This window comes from Cyanistes caeruleus, chromosome 2 (assembly GCF_971803275.1).
Source record: "Cyanistes caeruleus chromosome 2, bCyaCae1.hap1.1, whole genome shotgun sequence".
In the NCBI taxonomy this organism is placed as follows: Eukaryota; Metazoa; Chordata; class Aves; order Passeriformes; family Paridae; genus Cyanistes; species Cyanistes caeruleus.
The window spans coordinates 80,336,770-80,354,817 of record NC_141702.1 but is presented as its reverse complement, the minus strand read 5'-3'; the positions used below and the strand labels follow the sequence as shown (position 1 = coordinate 80,354,817).

Sequence of the window (18,048 nt, the reverse complement as noted above, 5' to 3'; positions counted from 1 at the left end):
AAAAAAAATTTTAATAGCATATGGTTTTGAGTAATTTTTTGCCGCATGTATTACATTAAAGAAATTAAAGACTAAAGAAATTAAAGATATTGGCAAAGGTTTCAAGTAAGACGATTTTATTTTTTAAAATCATTTATACATCACTGAATATTCTGGTAACTTTCAGACCCAAAATAATCCCTAGACACATGTGTTTGTGTATTATATTATAAACTAGTACAGGTTGCCCCTGTTATTTTCAAAAGAAATAACTGTTACAACTTTTCCTCAGGGACATACACAATCTTTATTTAAAGCAACTCTCAGTTAATGTTTTATCACCCTGTCATTACCATATCTTCTATTAACATACCACTCACAATTAATTTATCAGCATTATGTTGACTTTAGGCTGCAAATTCAGAAAAGCAGACAATGTAGCAGACTCAGTGGTTGTAAAGAACTTTGTATTTTGTGAATCTGTCAAAAGGGCATTCAAATCATTAAGCACTAAAATAAAAACCACACAGATAATTTGGTCTGGTAATTTTTTTCAAATGTTGAAAATATGCATCAACAGTGTAACAAAAAGTTGCATTTAAGTGGTACATCCAACAGTAGCACAAGCTAATAAGCTCCTGCAAAAGTTTCAAAGCTTGTCCATATCAGACAGGATTGTGTGCAAAGCTTGTCGATTCCAGACAGGATTGTGAAAGATAAATGAATCATTACTTTCATCCTATGTAGAAGGGCTCTTGTTACTTGCTAAATTTTTCCTGTTTGGACAGGAAATCATCTAGCTAACAGTATCTCCGATTTTATTTAAATCACTTTTTATCAAAGTAATCTTCCAGAAGCAAAGGTGATCTTCCAAAAGCTTTAGATTTATAAGTTCATGATCCTTGTACTTGCCAAGACTTCATCATGGAACAAGGTTTCAGCAAACATATCGGAGTTTTGCAAAGCCTCAAAAAGACGCTTATAGTCTTCTGGATACAAGTTACACATTGCAGCATTTTTGGGAATTTCTAGTGCTTTCAGTAATGTGTCACTATTGTCCAAGCTCCATGAACTGAAACAAACAAACAAACAAAATCATAATGGACCATTTCTTTCTGTGAAAAACTAAAAAGCAAGAAACATTATCTGAAGGTCCACTTCACTCTTTCACAGCTTCTAGAACCTCTAGAGGTTGTGTTGCAACCTCTTCTTGCAACACAAGTTCCTTTCAATCCATACTGCAAACAGGAAGAAACCTCTGCTATTAAAAATAGCAAATAAAGCCCCCAGCACACATAGAGAATACCAAACCACATAAACCTCCTCATTACAGGATAGGCACTCTCTCTTCCTCATCCACCCTAAATGCGTAAGTCAGTAACAGGCATTACAGCCTAAAAAGGGTGTTTCAATGCTGGAGAAATTAAAGCCAAGGGTGACTCAGTATAGCATGAACTAGTGACTTACACCTCCCAGGTATTTTCTTCTATACATAAACAGATGTATCCACCCTCACCCCATCTACATCTTTTGCTAGGAAAGCTATACTTTTATAAATGTGCACATACATTAACTATTTCCCTGACAGGAAAGGAGTGTATAAATATACACAAGATGCATATTAGAAGCCTTCTAATTCCTGGCTGAAGGATCAAGTGAAGATGAGCTATACCACTGAGCTTTAAGAAAGAAATCCATTAAGGCTCTTTAACTTGCCTTTGCTAAGAGAGTACAGGAATTTAGTAGCTTATTTTTTCTCCCTTTCTGGAAATTAACTTTCATAAGCTACTATAAGCAAATGAGGAATATATTCATTATTTTCATCAGCAAGAAGTCAATGCTTTCCAGACTGTGAACACCTTCCATTTCTGGGAAACAGAAATCTAATGATCATAAAGAAAAATGAATGGTTTGCATAATTGGTAAAGTACAAAGCCTAATTTTTTAATTAGATAACAGCCATTTGAGGACATCCCCATTCCACCTTCTAGAACCTTCAGCTGTTTTTATTAGTGTGACTTTGATGTCTGTTACAAGCTGAATGTCTTTCAGCTTTTTTTTTCTGTAACTGCAAAAATCTTGGTGGCTTTCTTATTGTATCTGTAAAGTAAGTGAAAACTTCTTGCAGATACATGACCTAAGCTCCATGGGAAGTACAGGAATTACTGCATATACAAATTCTAAATACTTGCCAACCTTCCTGACAGGAACAGTCCCCAAAATACTGTATGATAGATTGCACAAATGAAATCTTCTATTCTACATGTTGATGATAAATTAAAAATTAATTAAATTTTTAAAAGGCTGTATTTCATTTGCAAATAAATACTGCTTTGGGAACATATTTTTATATTTTCATATATTTATGTGAAGTATAAAAACTGCAATTCTTACTTACTTTAATCTATCAGTAAGTCTAGACTTAGGCTTAGCAAAAGACTGTTTCACCATGAAAATAAAAGTAGATGCATTTGAGGGCTTCAAGCCTCCTGTAAATAGATTTTGCTGAGGAGTCAGTCGTACCAAACATAAATGGTCATTTGGCACCTGCTGCAAGAAAAACAGAATAAGTAAGTCACTGAAAAAATCACTTTTTAAGACAGTATCTATCTTATGCTAAGAGTTTCATCTTTGCCACCAGTAACATTTCTTATGAAAAAAGTCTTAACAAGATAATCCCATTGGAAGATGAGGCTTTCACCTCCCTGTGCCTCAAACAGAAAAGGAAATAGAAAATGAGAGAAATATACTATCACTTGGAGTTTATTTCTATACTTTAAAACTGGACTTTCTTAGTTTAAATAGACAATACAAGCTTGATGTGAGTTTTCAAGATATTATATGGCCTAGTGTATTCCTTTCCTATGCAAGGTATCAGACCTGCCTTTTATACATAAAGATGGAATTATATGAACGTAACACAAAGATACTATTGCAGCATGAGGATTTTGTTAAACTGGGATAAAGTGGACTCTTCAACTGAAATAAATGTACTTCTGTATTGGCAAAAATGGATATATTAGATCTGACATTTGTACTTCTAAAGCTGTCTTAGTACACCTTGCATGGCCCACCTGATGACCCTCTCTACATGGCTTTTCAGCAACACAACTAAGCATGTAAGGCACACTCAGTCACTTACATATTACAGAAATATTGCAAACTACACTCAATACAGCACCATAGCAGTTTTCTGGGGAGTGTGAAACTTAAAAATATTAAGTAAACATGTTTTTATATTATCAGAATTAAATAGGAACACCCCTTTATTATACAAAGGAACATCATTACTTCTCCAAAGGAGAGAAGTAAATAACTCTACACTTAAACTATAACTTTACAGGTATTTTTGCACTTCCCAGATTTAAGTTTGGAGACCCATGCTTTTCCACAATTGACTTCCACATGAAATCTATAATAGACATGTGAATAACTATTTTAATCAAAATCAGCAGCATTCCGATGGTGTTATTAACTGTGGTAACACTTGTTTTGTTCGAGCAGGTAGATGTGACTATCAGTAACTTTCTCTGGAAAATACTTTACCTATTCATATTCCTTTATGCTGTTTATTCACTGTTTTTTTTCCTTCATGGACAATAAAGATATTAGTTCTTTACGATAACTAATAAAGATATTTAAGTTTCTAAGATAATAACAATTCTTCACTTTTGATGGATCTCTATGCTGGCTTACATTTTAATTAGAACAGCTCTTAAAAATATACCTGTAAATGCTGCTATAAAGTTACTTTAACCTTTAATTAAAAGTAGTTTAGCTTCATCTTCAGAAGAAAAGTGTATACAGCAATCTTACCACAGATTTTGGTATCGCCAGTGCCCCATTTTTCAAATTAGTTGCAAATGAAGACCAAGGTTCCTATGGCAGGAAGCAAATGTATTATAAAGTGTTTTGTTAGAATGGAATAGACTATTTCAGTTGGAAGGTACCTACAGTGATCATCTAGTCCAACTGCCTGAGCAATTCAAAGCTAGCCAAGTTAAAGCATGTCCAAATGTTCTCTTTAATGCTGACCGGCTTGGGGCATTGATGATCTTTCTGGGAAGCCTGTTACACTCTTTGACCACCCTCTCCGTAAAGAAGTGTTTAATGCACAGTCTAAACCTCCCCTGGCACAGCTTTGAACCACTTCCATACCTCCTATCGGTGGATACCAGGGAGAAGAGCTCAGGACCTCCCTCTCCCCTTCCCCTCCTCAGAAAGCTGTGGAGTGCCGTGAGGTCACCCCTCAGCCTCATTGGCTCCAAACAACACAAGCCCAAAGCCCTCAGCTGCTCCTCATGGGACATTCCCTTCTGGTCCTTTCACTGGTTTTGTTGCTGTCCTCTGGATGCAAACAAGAACCTTCACATCCTTCTTAAATTGTGGAGCCCAGAACTGCCCAAGTACTCAAGGTGAGGCTGCACCAATGCTGAATTCAGTGGGACAACCACCTTTCTCCACAGGCTGATGATGCTGTTTGAGGCACCCCAGGGTGCAGTTTGCCCTCCTGGCTGCCAGGGCACACCCTGCTGACTCAGACTGAGCTGCTGCCAACCAGCAGCCCCAGGTGACCAGTGGCCAGCCAGGTGTAGCCCAAATCAGTCCAGTCCTCTGAGCTCTGCCCTTCAGCCAGTTCTTCACCCAGCGCACCCTGAACCCACTCATCTCACAGCTGGACAGCTTTTCCAGAAAGATGCTGGGAGGGGCAGTATCAAAAGCCTCCCTAGAATCCAGAAAAATTGCATCCACCATCTTCCCTTCATCCACTGGGCAGGTGACCTTATCAGAGTAGGATGTCTAATGAATTAAATCAGATTTTCCTTTGTGAACCCATTTTAACTGTGTCTGATGAGTGCATTATTCTTCAAATGCCTTTCAATAGTACCCAGTAGAATCTGGTACTCCATAATGGTTGCAGGTACTGAGGTTAGAAGACAGATTAATAAGTCTGTAGTTCATGGGGTCTTCCCTCACACTATTTTTTGTAGGAGGATGTGGAATAACATTGGCCTGCTTCAGTCAGCAGGCACCTCCCCAGACTCCCAAGACCTTTGGTACCTGATCAAGAGAGGTCCTGCCATAACTTCACTAGCTCCTCAAAATTCTGAGATGAATTCCATCAGGCCCCATGGACCTGAGAACATTCAGCTGATACAGCTGGGCCCTTACAGTTTCAACCTCCATAAACGCAAAGTCACTGTTCTCACACTCATGGTCCTTTTGCTAAAGGGGCCAGGCAGCCTGAGGCTGTACTATTAAATTATCAGTATTATTAATGACTGAGGCAAAAGAGACATCAAATGCCCCCACTTCTACTTTATCCCTGTTATTCAAGTGACCACCTTCAAAAAGTACTATTCTTCAACTTCTTAATATTTACCTTAATATATACTTCGTAGTATAAGGTATTTGGAAAACAGTGGACAGTGAAGCCTAATTTTAGGTTAGCAAAACATTTAAATTATGAAGGTAAGTTCCCAGAAAAAGAGAGCATGAAGATAAATCTGAAAAGCATAAACTAACTGAAAGTTGATGGCCATGTGCTCATGGGGAACTGGGGGGACAACATTAAAAAAATTTTTAAAACTACACCATGGCATGTTTCACAAGGTAAGAAGGTACTGACTAGTAGGAGAAGTAGGTATGCTTGGAACATTAAAGCACCAAGACTCAAAAAAATTTCAACTGAACACAGCTTAGGAAGTCAAAAGCATATATGATGGCAAAATTCAGAGGATATAACAAAGAGCAGAGTATGACAGATTGGAAAAGCAGACTTCTAGTTTCACACGACCATTAGCAAAATGGAAAAGGTTTATCTGGTCTGTAAACATCTCTTTTTTTTCTACCAGTTTCTGAAAATAAATGTGTTTGAGTACAATGGCTTGCAGTGAAAACACTGGCATCATAGTGAGTAACAATGTTGCTTAATTGAAAAAATTTTACACAAAACATGACTATTTTAGCTTTTTACAAAAGTTTTCAACTGTTCTCCAACTGATTTAAACATCAAATTAGCTTCCAATTAGTTTGCCACAGTAAACCACTATAAACCCTTTTCTAAATGCACATCCATAGCATTAGGCCATGTCGGCTGGTACAAAATTCTTACCTTATGCATTAGTTCAATTTCATACCCTAGTTGTGCAAGTACAGTGAGTGCTTGATAAATCTTCGAATTCCCAGGCTTTGCTGTTAATATCTAAAAAAAATGGCAAAGAGCAAACATTGTTGTTGCAGAAACCAAGACTGTCTTTATCTAAGTAATGTCTAAAAGACATTGTAATATTGCAAGTATTTCTTCACAGCAGTTATTTGGATAACTGAACTATGTGTGAACCTCTGTGGTCCCTTTTAAGGCAGCAAAGTTTCACATAGAAGAGAAATAAGGATCAGATTTCATATATAAATGGTAACTTCAGTTGAGTTATCAGCTTGCACTGATAAGATAATATTACCAAGAAGACACACAAAGCATAGTAAGTAAAACATCAGGTGACCTCAATGAACATTAAGCAACTTGCACAGCCATCATCCTGATCGATGTCAGGATCAAACAAATCAAACAACTCTTAGGGCAAGAAAAAAATAAAAGCTTGTGATTATTCTCACGAAAGACAAGGAAAGAAGTAAATTGTAGTAGGGAGATTTAACTTCATGTAATAGATTTACACAGCCTTGTCATACGATAAAAAGCAAAAACAACCAACAAAAAGGAGTCAACAATGCCTGCTTAAAAAAGGTTCCAATAGCTTTTACTACACAACTCTTACGTAACAGAGTTCACATTATAACCAGAAAATAAAATAAAAAAATATAAACATGAAACAGAGTCTGCCTAAAATGAATAGGCTGCCCTTTATTTAGTTAAAAATCTTACCATTAAAACATAATATAAAAGTGGATATTTCAGTGGTGTCCAACTTGTCATTTCACAGAAGAATATACTTAAAGCGTTTAATTTTTTTCAGTGGGGTGTTAGACACAACACTGGTTGTGTTAGCAGACCTGGAAGTCCTTGTCTACTTCAAGTAATTAAAGGTTTATGACTCTGTACAAATGTCCCAGTTTTGGGGCGGGGGGACGAGGGAAAAAAGGCATCCTTGTAGTGTAAGTACAGTTCTAGAACTTTGGGACAGCATAAATTAGGAATATGTAATCGGGAAAAGGTCCTGCACTTTAGTTAACAGGGCATTAATGAAAAGGACTGTAAATCATTATATTTTGCCTCTATTCTTTTCAGTACTGCATACAAAACAACTCAAGAGGACAAGTGCATCTCACTGTATTGGTATTTAGTGACTCGGAATCCTCTTCACTTGTGTATTGGTGTTTTGAATTCAGTCTTCCTTAACTATTAGCTGTAACTAGTAAACAAACTTGTTGCAAAAGCATGGCACAGAATTTAATCACCTCACAATTTACAATGGAAAACAGCTAGTCTGCTGTTGCATATACTTCTCAAGGACCAGACTTCACATTTGTAATATCTGTGGTTATATGACAACAGAATGTTTCTTAACAGTGCTATCACTGCATGAAGCAAACAAGTAGGAAACTGACAATACTTAAAAATTGGGGTAGAAAAAATTTTGCTAGCAAAAACCTTAAGTATACAATACAAATGGGTTTTTGTTCTCTGAAGCACTGCACCTTCATTACCTGTAAAATGCCTTGCACGTACCGTGTACTCTTTTTCACTTATAAAGAGGTTGAGTTCTACTCTTCCGTATCTGTATATGGAGCTGCATTCATACATGGCAAAAAGAAGTCTCCAAAGTCTGTTTCTTTCCAATGGTTGTGGAACAATTCCGAAAACTTTCAAAGGAACATCTGTTTCACACAATAGCAAAGGTTTCTTTAAGATTTTGCGGTATGTATTAGACAGTCTCATTAATTCTAATGTCTAAACTACAAACAATTAAGAGAAGATAGTCTGTGAATTTATGTTGTTCAAGAATGAATACCATACAAGCCTTAGTCAAAGCTAAGCCTAGTTTGCATTAGACTAAAACTTTAAATGTCAAGAAAATACCTAATTATCTGATATTGTCATGGGGGGAAGGGAAGGAGGCGTTCTGAAGCTATCATGACTCTTAAGAGAAGCTGAAATGTATAAAACAGTATCCATTAATCCAGCATGTGTATTAAACAGAACATACACCTCAAGCAAATCCCAAAGATTTTGCCAAACTGCCTATGCATGCTTCAAACGTGTTTGTAACATGTGGGATCATAAACATATACCTGCCCTCCAAGGAACTGCTGCTACGCCCATGGTTTCAAAAAGTTTGTCAGAAGACAAAGCAGGTGGTTTCAAAGCTCCCTTTGCCAAAGGATCCAGTCTGAAGAAGTCACCATGAATCACCTTTAACTGCCCATCCAGGCTATCCTCTAGGGACTGAATAAAAATAACTTTAGTTGAAGAAATCTGGATACGGTAACTAGTTTTGCAAAACATCTAACCCAAACAAAAAATATGCTCATGCATTACCTAAAATTGTTACCCAATCAACAAGAGTCAAACCCCAGAGCTGCTTCTTACAGCTAATAAAAATAATAGCTTCTTTCTTTCAGCTGATAAAAATAATTGCCCCCTTCACTGTGCAGGGCATTTTGACATTTCTTTGTGCTGTTCAACTTGAGCTTTAAACCACATTCTTAAACTAGTAAGATGTTCTGCAATGTTTCTAAGAAAACAAACAACTATACTCAACTAAACAAACCACTTATTTTAACAATTTAAAGCTAGAATTCTTCATATCTGTGGAGAGGATACCTTTCATACACATTTTAAGTCAGGTGAGAGTTACTGGTTTCAAACAAGCACTATAATGCAAACCTTCTAGAGCAACTTGTGCAGCTCTGTCTCTGACCCCCTTTGAATCCATGCAAAGCCCAGAGAAGCAGGAGAGGACAACACATGTAAATATCAATTGTAGGACAATAGATTAAATAAAACAGTGAGATAATCAGAATAACTAAGAGTATTTTTACAGATTTCTTACAGCTTCCTACAGAACTCTTGCTTAAACATAAACATCTACAATGACTCCGATTAGTTTCAAATTTATGCATAGAAAGACCGTGTATGAACTTGAATTCCCACATACACAAAATGGCAAAATTAAAAAACATTCTGCATTTGTGATGTACAGTACCAAACTACATACTGTTATTACACATTATGTCAGATGTTACAATCACTGCCTAATACCTTTTTGATCCAACAATTACATAACAATTTAAGCTAATTTCTCATTTTCCCTTTAATTTTTAGAAACGTGAAACTGAATCAAAAGTATACCTGTAAATCTGTAAAAAAATCTGAGTTACTTTCCAGAGCTACCACTCTAAAACCCGCATCAAGCAGAGATCGAGTCAAAATTCCAGGACCTGAAATAGGAAAATAAAAAATAAATAAAATTTAAATGAATAAATTTTAAAGTGCCTCCTTGTTTCTAAGTGATTTCCTTTAGTGACTTCCCCAACACAACACTCAGGACATATCACCTTCAACATGAGATAGCTTGTGCTTGTTAAACACACTTCAAAACAAGAGTTAGAGAAATGATTTACAGGCAGCCTGCCCGAGATTTCTCACTGTATAACACTAATAACAGCATTAAAATTAGATACTGACCAGCGCTGGAAATAACGTTTCAAATATTTCTATTATTTTTTTTCTTCTGTCAACTGTAATATACTGTGAAACCTTACCCATATTATCCCTAAAATACATTCTGCAGAAATGTAAACAAAAAAACCCAAACCTCAATCATTAGGTAACTGCAGAGGTTTTGCCATAGCCCGTAATCCTGGATGTGCTGTTACTGATAAAGTTCACCCACAAAATCAAAGTACAACCTAACAGAAAATGACATCTCTAGTCACTCTACAGCAAAGTTTTAGCACGAGTGACTCAAGCCTGCAGACGGCACCCTCACTCACTGCCCAAGCTCAGCATAAATGGACCCCCTCAGGCACACTCCGGGGCCCGCACCCACGTGTCCGGGGAAGGTGCCGGGCCGCGGGTCCGGGACAGCTCCCAGCCGGGGCAGCGCCGGAGCACAACGCAGCTGCCGCCCCCGCCAGAAATCCCGGGAGAGGCCGAGCTCCAGCCCCTTCCCGCAGCAGCACCACAACCAGCGCTTGGCGGGGCCGGGCTGCCAGCACGGCCGGGGGCGAAGGCGGCAGCTCGCACTGACGCCCCAAGGTCATTGGGGCGCGCCGGAGCCTCGGGGCAGCTCACCAGGCGCGAACTCGAGCAGGAGGGGCTGGGGGCCGGGGCCGGCTCCGCGCTTCAGGCAGCGCCGCACGGTGCGCGCCAGCTGCGGGCAGGCGATGAAGCGGCGGACCACGAGGCTGCTCCGCTGCTCCTTATGCACCAGCCGCTTCTCCTTCCCCGGCTCCGCTACCCGCAGGGCCGGGTACTGCCGCCCCGCCGTCATCCAGCACGGCGACAGCCCGCAGAGCAGCGGGCGCAGCCCCGCTGCCAGCAGGCGGCCGCAGCCCGCGGCGCCCAGCGGGGCCCGGCCCGACAGCATCGCCGCGCCGCCGGCTCCGGGTGCGTGATCGCCGCGGCAACCGGGGCGTCACTTCCTCCTCTGCCCGGCCTCTCCAGCGCGCTTCCGCTCCGCCGTCGGAGGGCTCTCCTCCCGCCGCCCGCCCTCTCTATGGTGCCCGCCCCGCACCGCCGGCGGCTTGCGGCAGCACCAGCCCCCGCGCCTCCACGCCATGCCGGCTGGCGGGTCCCGGCCGCCCGAGCCGCCGCGGAGCTGAGGTGAGCTGACAGCGGCTTATCCGCAGGGGGAGGAGGAGGGGAAGGCGAGATGCTTCCCCCGCTGCCGCGCACCGCCGCCGCCTTCTGCTTGTGTCGGCCGCCACCGGGCGCTCCAGGGGCGGGTTAGGGCCGCCGGGCGGGCGGCGGGAAGGAGCCGGTGCTGGGCGCGCTGCCCGCCTCGGCCGGGCTGGACAGGTGCCCCTGCCCCCGGCGCGGTGCCCCCGGAGCGGAGCGCAGCCAGGGCTGAGGCGAGGGGCGGCTCGGGAGGGGCGGCTCGGGCCGGCGGGCAGCGCTCTGCCGGGCGCCCGTGGAGCGATGTGTGCTCCGTGTGTCGGTGAAGTCCCAGGAGCTACGTATTTAGTTTGAGGTTTGCCCGGGTGTTTCGTGGGTGTCTTTGATCTCCGCGTCTGCAGCTAAATAGTCACTTCGGGACTGGGTTGTTTGTATCGCCCTGCCGCCCTCAGCAGGTGCAGGATTCTGCTCCGGCCGATCCCCGGCGTCGGTCCTTGCCAGCTTCTGTCTGCTCTACACCTCGTTGCAACTACGGTTTAGGCTAAACCTGCGATTTTCGGTAGCGGTGACGTTGTCCTTTCGGCAACGTCCCCAGTGCCTGAACGAGAAATAACTTTAAGACCATCTTCAAAACGTTTTCAAGTTCTGCCGAAGTGGAGTTCATCTTTCAGGGATGCTGTGCGAAAGCCTTTCAGTGGCGGGTGAGTGGCCGCAGTGTGATGGGGGAAGGAAGAGAGAATCCTCCCAAACGCGTTTCCCTGCTCCCTGTCTCGTTTGTGTAGGAGGCAAGAGGGATCTGGCAATCACAGGGTACAACTGGTCTTCAAATTAATGGTTCAGAAGTAGACTTTCTGTATGATTTTCTGTAAATTGCTGAATTTCTTGTATCTTGTTTTTCTGCTTGTGAAGTGAGAAATTAACACTTCCCTACTTACTAAACAAAGTAATTTTGTTTGGTGTATCGCTCGAAAACAGAAATTGGGATAGAAAATCGTGGCTTTGTTGTTCCATTTTTGGGGAACCTACATGTGGCACGAAGAATGGCTGGGCTGAATTTAGAAAAATGCCTTAGCAAATGCAGCAGTCCTTCATATCTGCAATTTATTTTTAAATTCTTGGCTTTTTACACTGAGTGCTTTAATAGTTTTCCCTGTGCCTTAAGGGAAATGGACAGATTGTTCAGCTGGATGATGGGATAGACCTCAATCCATTTTTAAACTGGACTTTATGTTTTTAATAGCATTTTCCCTCTCTTACTAATTAGTCTGATAATTCAGTAATTTGCAGGACTTGTAGAATATCAAGCAGAACTTGGTTTTCTTAGCACAAGTGTTCAGTAACGTCCTAATTCAGCATTCCTTATCAAAGTTTATTGACAGCTATGGCCATAGAAAGGTTAGGTATAGTTTTAAACTTAATGAATGTTTATAATGAATGAATTTTGTAAAATGAATGAATTTTGGAAATTTTTGTTATCAGTTGGAAGACTCAGGAATGCTAGGGTCACCTTTGAGTGGGCTGTTCAGAGCAACTGAGATTATTCAAAGGAGTGTTTGCTAATAAAATCCAAATGACAAAATGCCCTGACAAGTCTTCATACACTAGAAATTATACACTTTTGTTCATGATATTATTTATTTTGGCTTTGTGCTTGCCTGGATTGAATCACAGGTCTGTGGGCTAAATTCATGGTTTGGTTTTTTTCCCCCTGCTAGAACTGCCAGATATATGCTGAATCTTTCATGCATAAAGGACTACCTCTTTATGACCTGGTCATTATCTTTGACAAACTGTTGAAACCATAGGAAAATGGTAAGTTTTATACTTTTTTAATTTAGAAATTAAAATGTAGAAAATTGTTTAGAAGTGTATCACAGGGACATTTGAACAGTTACTTTTTCATGAATGGCTGATTGTGGCTTATGTTTTCTAGTTTAATCCAGCTATCACCACATGCAAATATTTGAATTTACAGTCTTACCTCATACAACCTTATGTCTTTGTAATTTATGTGCATTGTTGAGTGCTCTGAAATTGTTTCCTCCTAATTATTGTTTCCTGAAATAAATCAGAGGGAATCAAAAGGGTTACCTGTTTGTTTGGATTCCAGCCTATGCTTGAACCAAAAGAGCTGATTAGTAGTATGGGTCAAAAAGATAGTAAAGAGATTTGTTTGGTTTTTTTTTTTCCCCCCCCAGTGATTCTACCCTTTGCATTTACCTTTATTTGGCTCAATTTAAAACTTATTTTTCAAGCTAGTCTTTTGGTATTCTTTTGGTATGTGTTAACCACTAAGCCATAGTAAATACTTGCAATCATTTCTAAGTAAGGGTGAAAATTGTAGAAGTACCTGAGTCTTGATCTCAGTTTTTCTGACTCTTATGCCCATACTTCATTTTAAGTACAAATTTGGCAGAATTTCTATCTTGCACGAAAAGTATGAGTCTCTTGCGATGAGTATGTGAATGGAAATTTGCAGGATGGTATTTTTCCCTTGTCCTTCTAGAGGGTATTTATCATTAGAGTCTCCTTTAAAGGCTCAGAATATGGATTAGGTTTGAAAGATTTACATGTTACCAAATACCACCTCTAATGTGAATTTTAGAAAAAGCTTTCAACAGCTTCTTTTACAGAAGAGCTGAAAGAATCACTTAAGCCTATTTGCTTCAGTTTTTGTGAAAGTAAAATAACCTGCTACATGCTTGAGTTGGCATAAATGTCTCTCCTTTGCTGAGATGCAGGATGCTACAGAATTATTGTCTTCATTTATTTTATTAAGCATGCTTGAATAATTTTGTTGTAATGCTTTGGTTGGTGACCAAGGAAAATAGTAGGAGTGGTAAGAGATTTCTTCAAAAGTGCTCTAAGCATTGCACACTCAGGAAAAGAGTCTCTAGGAAGAATTTTTTTTTTTAAATCTATCAGAGAGTAGCCTCATTCTTTTATCATATTTTCTAGCCATTGCTGTCCCCTACTCCAAGCCCATATATGCAGGAAGGAAATCTCCCAAGAACTGAAGTAGCATTTAATCCTATGACACAGTCTAGTTTGAGATTCAGTGAGTTCGCAGCCTTTAGGTTGTGTTGGATATCTTCCTTTGAAGTGGAAGTCTGCCTTTATAAGGAGGTTAGCAGTTTTGTATTTAGAGCCATTATGGTCTATAAACCTTAACTTACTTCTTTCCTACATGTCCTCTGTTGACAATTAAAAATGGCTTGACATTTGGATGGAGGACAGTGGCTAGGGAAGTGGGGGGAGTTTTGCTGTTTGGCCAAGCTATTAGTAGCAAGGGAAATTAGAATCCAGGGTTCCTTGGATGCTCGCCTGCTCCACGTGACAATGTAGATTCCAGCCCAACACTGAAAACCTGATTAATACGGAGTTACTGTCCATTGAAAGTCAATTAGATCAATTGTGCAGATCGCTGGAGAGTGACTACCTAGGTACCAATTTAGTGAAACTATCAAGTCAGTTCTCCTTTGAGAGTTTCTGAGCACTAGGTGTGTAGTCATATATGTTAGAATAAGTTTATTTGAATAAAAAAATTAAACCTCTCCTTTGCTCTTTTTCTTACGTAGTACCATGCTGTTTAATAGGAAAGCTTTCTCATACCAGGCGAAGATGGACTTTGCAGCCTTACAAACACCGCAGCAAAGTTCACAGCTGACAAAAGAACCATTCAGAACAAAAATAAATATTTTTTAAATGATCTGATGCCTTTAATTCTGTCCCTGATGATGCTAACAGCAGTGTCCATGTTTTATTTTCCTTCTAATGAACAATGAGAAATATTTTTGACATTTTCAGTGGAGAGGTGAAAGGTTTTGTAGTGTGAAGATGGTTGCATAATCTGTGTATTATAAGGCATCTTGGCAGGGTTACAAACTTTCTCACTCTGTGCTTTATCTGTGTGTGCAGAGAATCTCAGTCCCTAGGGCTATCAATCTGGCATCTTTCATCAGCACTAAATTTACTGCAAATATTTTTTGTGTGCCTGAAAAAAAAAAAAAGTGCTATTAAACCTTTGTGGGCAGGAGCGAAAACATTCAAATAGATGCTTTTTCTGTTTATTTCCCTCAGAATTTCTCTTCACTGAATTCTGGTGACCATGTTCTACCAACTTAAATTCACACAGCATGTGTTTGTATGTCTGTCTCATCATAGGTCTTTATCAGGGAGGCTTTTGAAATGTTGCCTTGCTTGAGAGCCTGTTGGACCAAAGATTTTTTTACTAGTTTTTTCCTTATTAATCTACTTAAAATATAACTGTGATGTCCTCAAAACTGTCAGGCTAACTGATAATGAAAGTGTAGAGGTGAAATGCTGTTAGTGCCAGAGATTCCTGTAGACAAATTTTATTCTGTTGTGTGCTTGCTTTTTTGGAACTGAATTGCTTAGGAGTGTAAAGTTTTTTCCACTGTTTTCCAATACGCTGCTCCACCTGTCCCAAGTGAATTGCTAATGTGTGGCCTTACAACGTGAGCTTTAGCACTGCTTTTCTCTGTACATGCCAATCATTTCCTTGGGTTTTTTGTCTGGAACATTAATATTACACTGCAGGGCAAATTCAGATTCATTCAGAATAACTTTTCATAAAGAAAAAACCTAAAACTAATAATTTTAGGTATTCATTTTATCTTGGTAAAATGAGTATGTTAGGAAGATGTAGTGGGTTTAGCACTGGCTAAAATCGCCAGTGCACCTACTAGAATTATTTACTCATTTCTTTAAATAAATTTCTTTAAATTAAATTTAATTTTTTAATTACTTAATTTTTAAAAAATTAAAATTTTCACTAAAATTTAATCAATTTAATTATTTAATAAAAGGATTAAAATCACTAAAAGATATTTTTAGGTTCATTTGATGAATATGTTACTGAAATAATATGGAAATTCATAATGTACATTTTGGAGATTCTTTCTTAATGGTTATAACTTGGAATTTTATATGCTTTAAGCCTCTAAGTTAGGGCATGATGATCTTATCACTTCAGACCAACATTTCGTCTGGACCTGCATCATAGTTCAGGTGTTGTTCATTCTGCTTTTACAGTTTTACAGTTGACTCAGTTTGGCAAAATAAACAAATTGGGGTGCATCTTGTCCTGAAATTAAAGTTTGTCAGTTGTTCAGTAGTATTTTGGCATTTTCACTGACTCATGTCTTTATTTTATAAAGTGACATACACCATGCAGAGCTTACACATTTGATCCTAGGAAGGATCTTCCTTAGCAAGAGTTGGCTTATAAAATTGCTCTATCCAGTGTTGTTTTGGGAACTGCTTAGTTTCTTACCTGGATTTCTCTTTTTCTCCTGGAAGACTGTTGAAGTCTACTATGTTAATATTGAAATATAACATCATTAACACAAGGAGAACTAATAGTCATTCAGTTTCTCTATGGGCTGTTAAACTTCTTCTGACATGGTATCATTGAAACAAGCTCACTTTGGGTTTTAAGTGAAATTAGTTTTTACCACATTACAGTATTGAGTTTTTGTTAATGTTTGTGATAGCTGAGGTTTTGCAATGGGAAGATCTTTTGTAAATGGAAACTGCTTAAAGTGACCTTGATAATAGTTTTTTGAAAAGCTGGTCTGAAACAGATTAGATCTTTGTTTACAGGCTCAGGTATTGCAAGCATTCAAATTCCATAAAGAGGAGACTGGTAACTGTGTGCTTCAGAAAATCTCTCTAACATCTATTAGCCAAAAGTATGTGTGAATTGTTAGAGACAGCTCATATAGGCAATATCTGTTTACACAATTAGAGCTGAAATGAATTTACCATAATAACTTCCTGTTGGAAGGGGGAGAGTTGAAACAGCACTCAAGGCTAAATTCATTAAGTGGTTGCAGCTTCGTTAACTTCAGTCAAGTTACACCAGTGATTAATTTTTTGGGGGTTGTGATTTGCTTAACATAGGTGTCTTACAGTTCATACATGATTAAGTTCTTGCTCATGCATTTAAACACCAAAAGAAGAATGAAAAAAAAACAAAAACAGATTAAATGTATTGTACCTCCTTACAGTCCTTGTATGGTTCCCTTTTCTAAAATATTTATTTCATAATCTCTTATTGTATTAATCTTTGCTATGTCCCTGTGAAATATATCAGTACTTTGTGGTTAAGAAATGCAATAGAGATGATTTAACAGTGTAGCTAACTTCATGGAGGAGGTTCAGAGCAAAGAAGGGATTTGATCTCATTCATTTGTATCTGACACTGAATAATGTAGAAACTAGACCATCCTAACTTTTGGAAATATAAGGAAAATAGATGCAAGATTTTTAGTAGAGTTGGTGGATATTCTGATTTTCTAATGATGGCAGTTACTGAGGCTCTAACAATTAGCTCTGTTCTTAATTAACCTTCTGGTTCGACCCGCAGGCTTGATAACAGAGGAGCCGCAAGTATGTAATACGCAAGAATTGTTTCATAACTTTCATGGACAGCTTTCCATTCTACTTATGTTTGCTTCTGGCCTTGATATAATTTAGGAGCTTACTGAATATTTTTATTATATTAATTTTCTGTGTGTTGATGAGAGCTATAAAACTTGCTTGCCCCACATCAATAATAAAAACATATGGAATTCAGTCTCACTATGAAATTTAATTCTCAGAATGTCTTGAACACTCTTTTTTCTTCAGTTGGGCAACTTTTAGATAATTGCCTCATTCTTCTCACATCTCCATTTCAAGGGATCTGTTCTGTCTTTTCTGTTTTTTCATATATGTTGAAAATGGTTACTTGAAATCATGAGAGATTTTATATGTTTTTTAGCAACCTTTTATGAGATGGTAGGATCCGACAGCTTTTTCAGGTCCTTGGAAATTAAAGATTTGGATAAAAGTGCATTAAGCTGATTAATTCTCATAAATATAGTCTGTGAATTTGCAGGACTTTTTTTTTTCCCTGTAAAGAAAAAGTACCTATCCTATGAAAGATGCATAAATGATATTAGTAGTTATTATGCTTTTTAATCAAACTTATGCACATGTCCTGAAGTATAACAAAAATCCGGGAGTGCTTCAATCAGAGGGAAAATTAAAACATCAAAAAAGGCAAATTACTACTTTTCAGACGACTTAAAAGGATGTTTGTGTATCCCAAGGCAAGCCCAGTTACTCATAGGTTATTCCTGACCAACATTTGTCTAGACTGTTTACAAAAGAGCTCAAATGATGAGAGTTCTCCATTCTCCTAGAGCAGTCTGGTCTGCTGCCTTTTCTACCATATCTTTACCCAGGATATGTTCTGGTGTTTT

At 39.0% G+C, this 18,048-nt stretch overlaps 2 protein-coding genes across 7 annotated transcripts in view; one reads left to right on the top strand and one right to left on the bottom strand.

Annotated features, from left to right (window-relative positions):
- Nucleotides 1-99: 99 nt before the first annotated feature.
- Nucleotides 100-10,595, bottom strand: TFB2M (transcription factor B2, mitochondrial). 2 transcript variants are annotated; one of them, XM_086878170.1, is made up of 8 exons: nucleotides 10,235-10,595; nucleotides 9,290-9,378; nucleotides 8,230-8,383; nucleotides 7,667-7,815; nucleotides 6,095-6,184; nucleotides 3,796-3,858; nucleotides 2,378-2,529; nucleotides 100-1,051 (listed from the first exon to the last, which is right to left on the bottom strand). In XM_086878170.1, exons 1-8 carry the CDS (start codon nucleotides 10,527-10,529, stop codon nucleotides 865-867), a joined length of 1,179 nt encoding a protein of 392 aa, XP_086734296.1. In that variant the 5' UTR covers nucleotides 10,530-10,595; the 3' UTR covers nucleotides 100-864. The 2 variants fall into 2 exon arrangements, with proteins under 2 accessions (XP_086734296.1, XP_086734297.1); XM_086878171.1 differs by having other exon boundaries at nucleotides 2,378-2,526; nucleotides 10,235-10,529.
- CNST (consortin, connexin sorting protein) overlaps nucleotides 10,459-18,048 on the top strand; it is a 49,760-nt gene continuing 42,170 nt past the window's right edge. For 2 of the 5 annotated variants that reach the window (XM_086878165.1, XM_086878164.1), the window contains exons 1-2: nucleotides 10,559-10,765; nucleotides 12,493-12,589. The gene's annotated coding sequence lies outside the window, so the exon portion shown is untranslated. Of the gene's footprint in view, nucleotides 10,766-11,229; nucleotides 11,479-12,492; nucleotides 12,590-18,048 lie in introns of all 5 variants that reach the window. The other 3 variants (XM_086878166.1, XM_086878167.1, XM_086878168.1) reach the window with 3 other exon arrangements.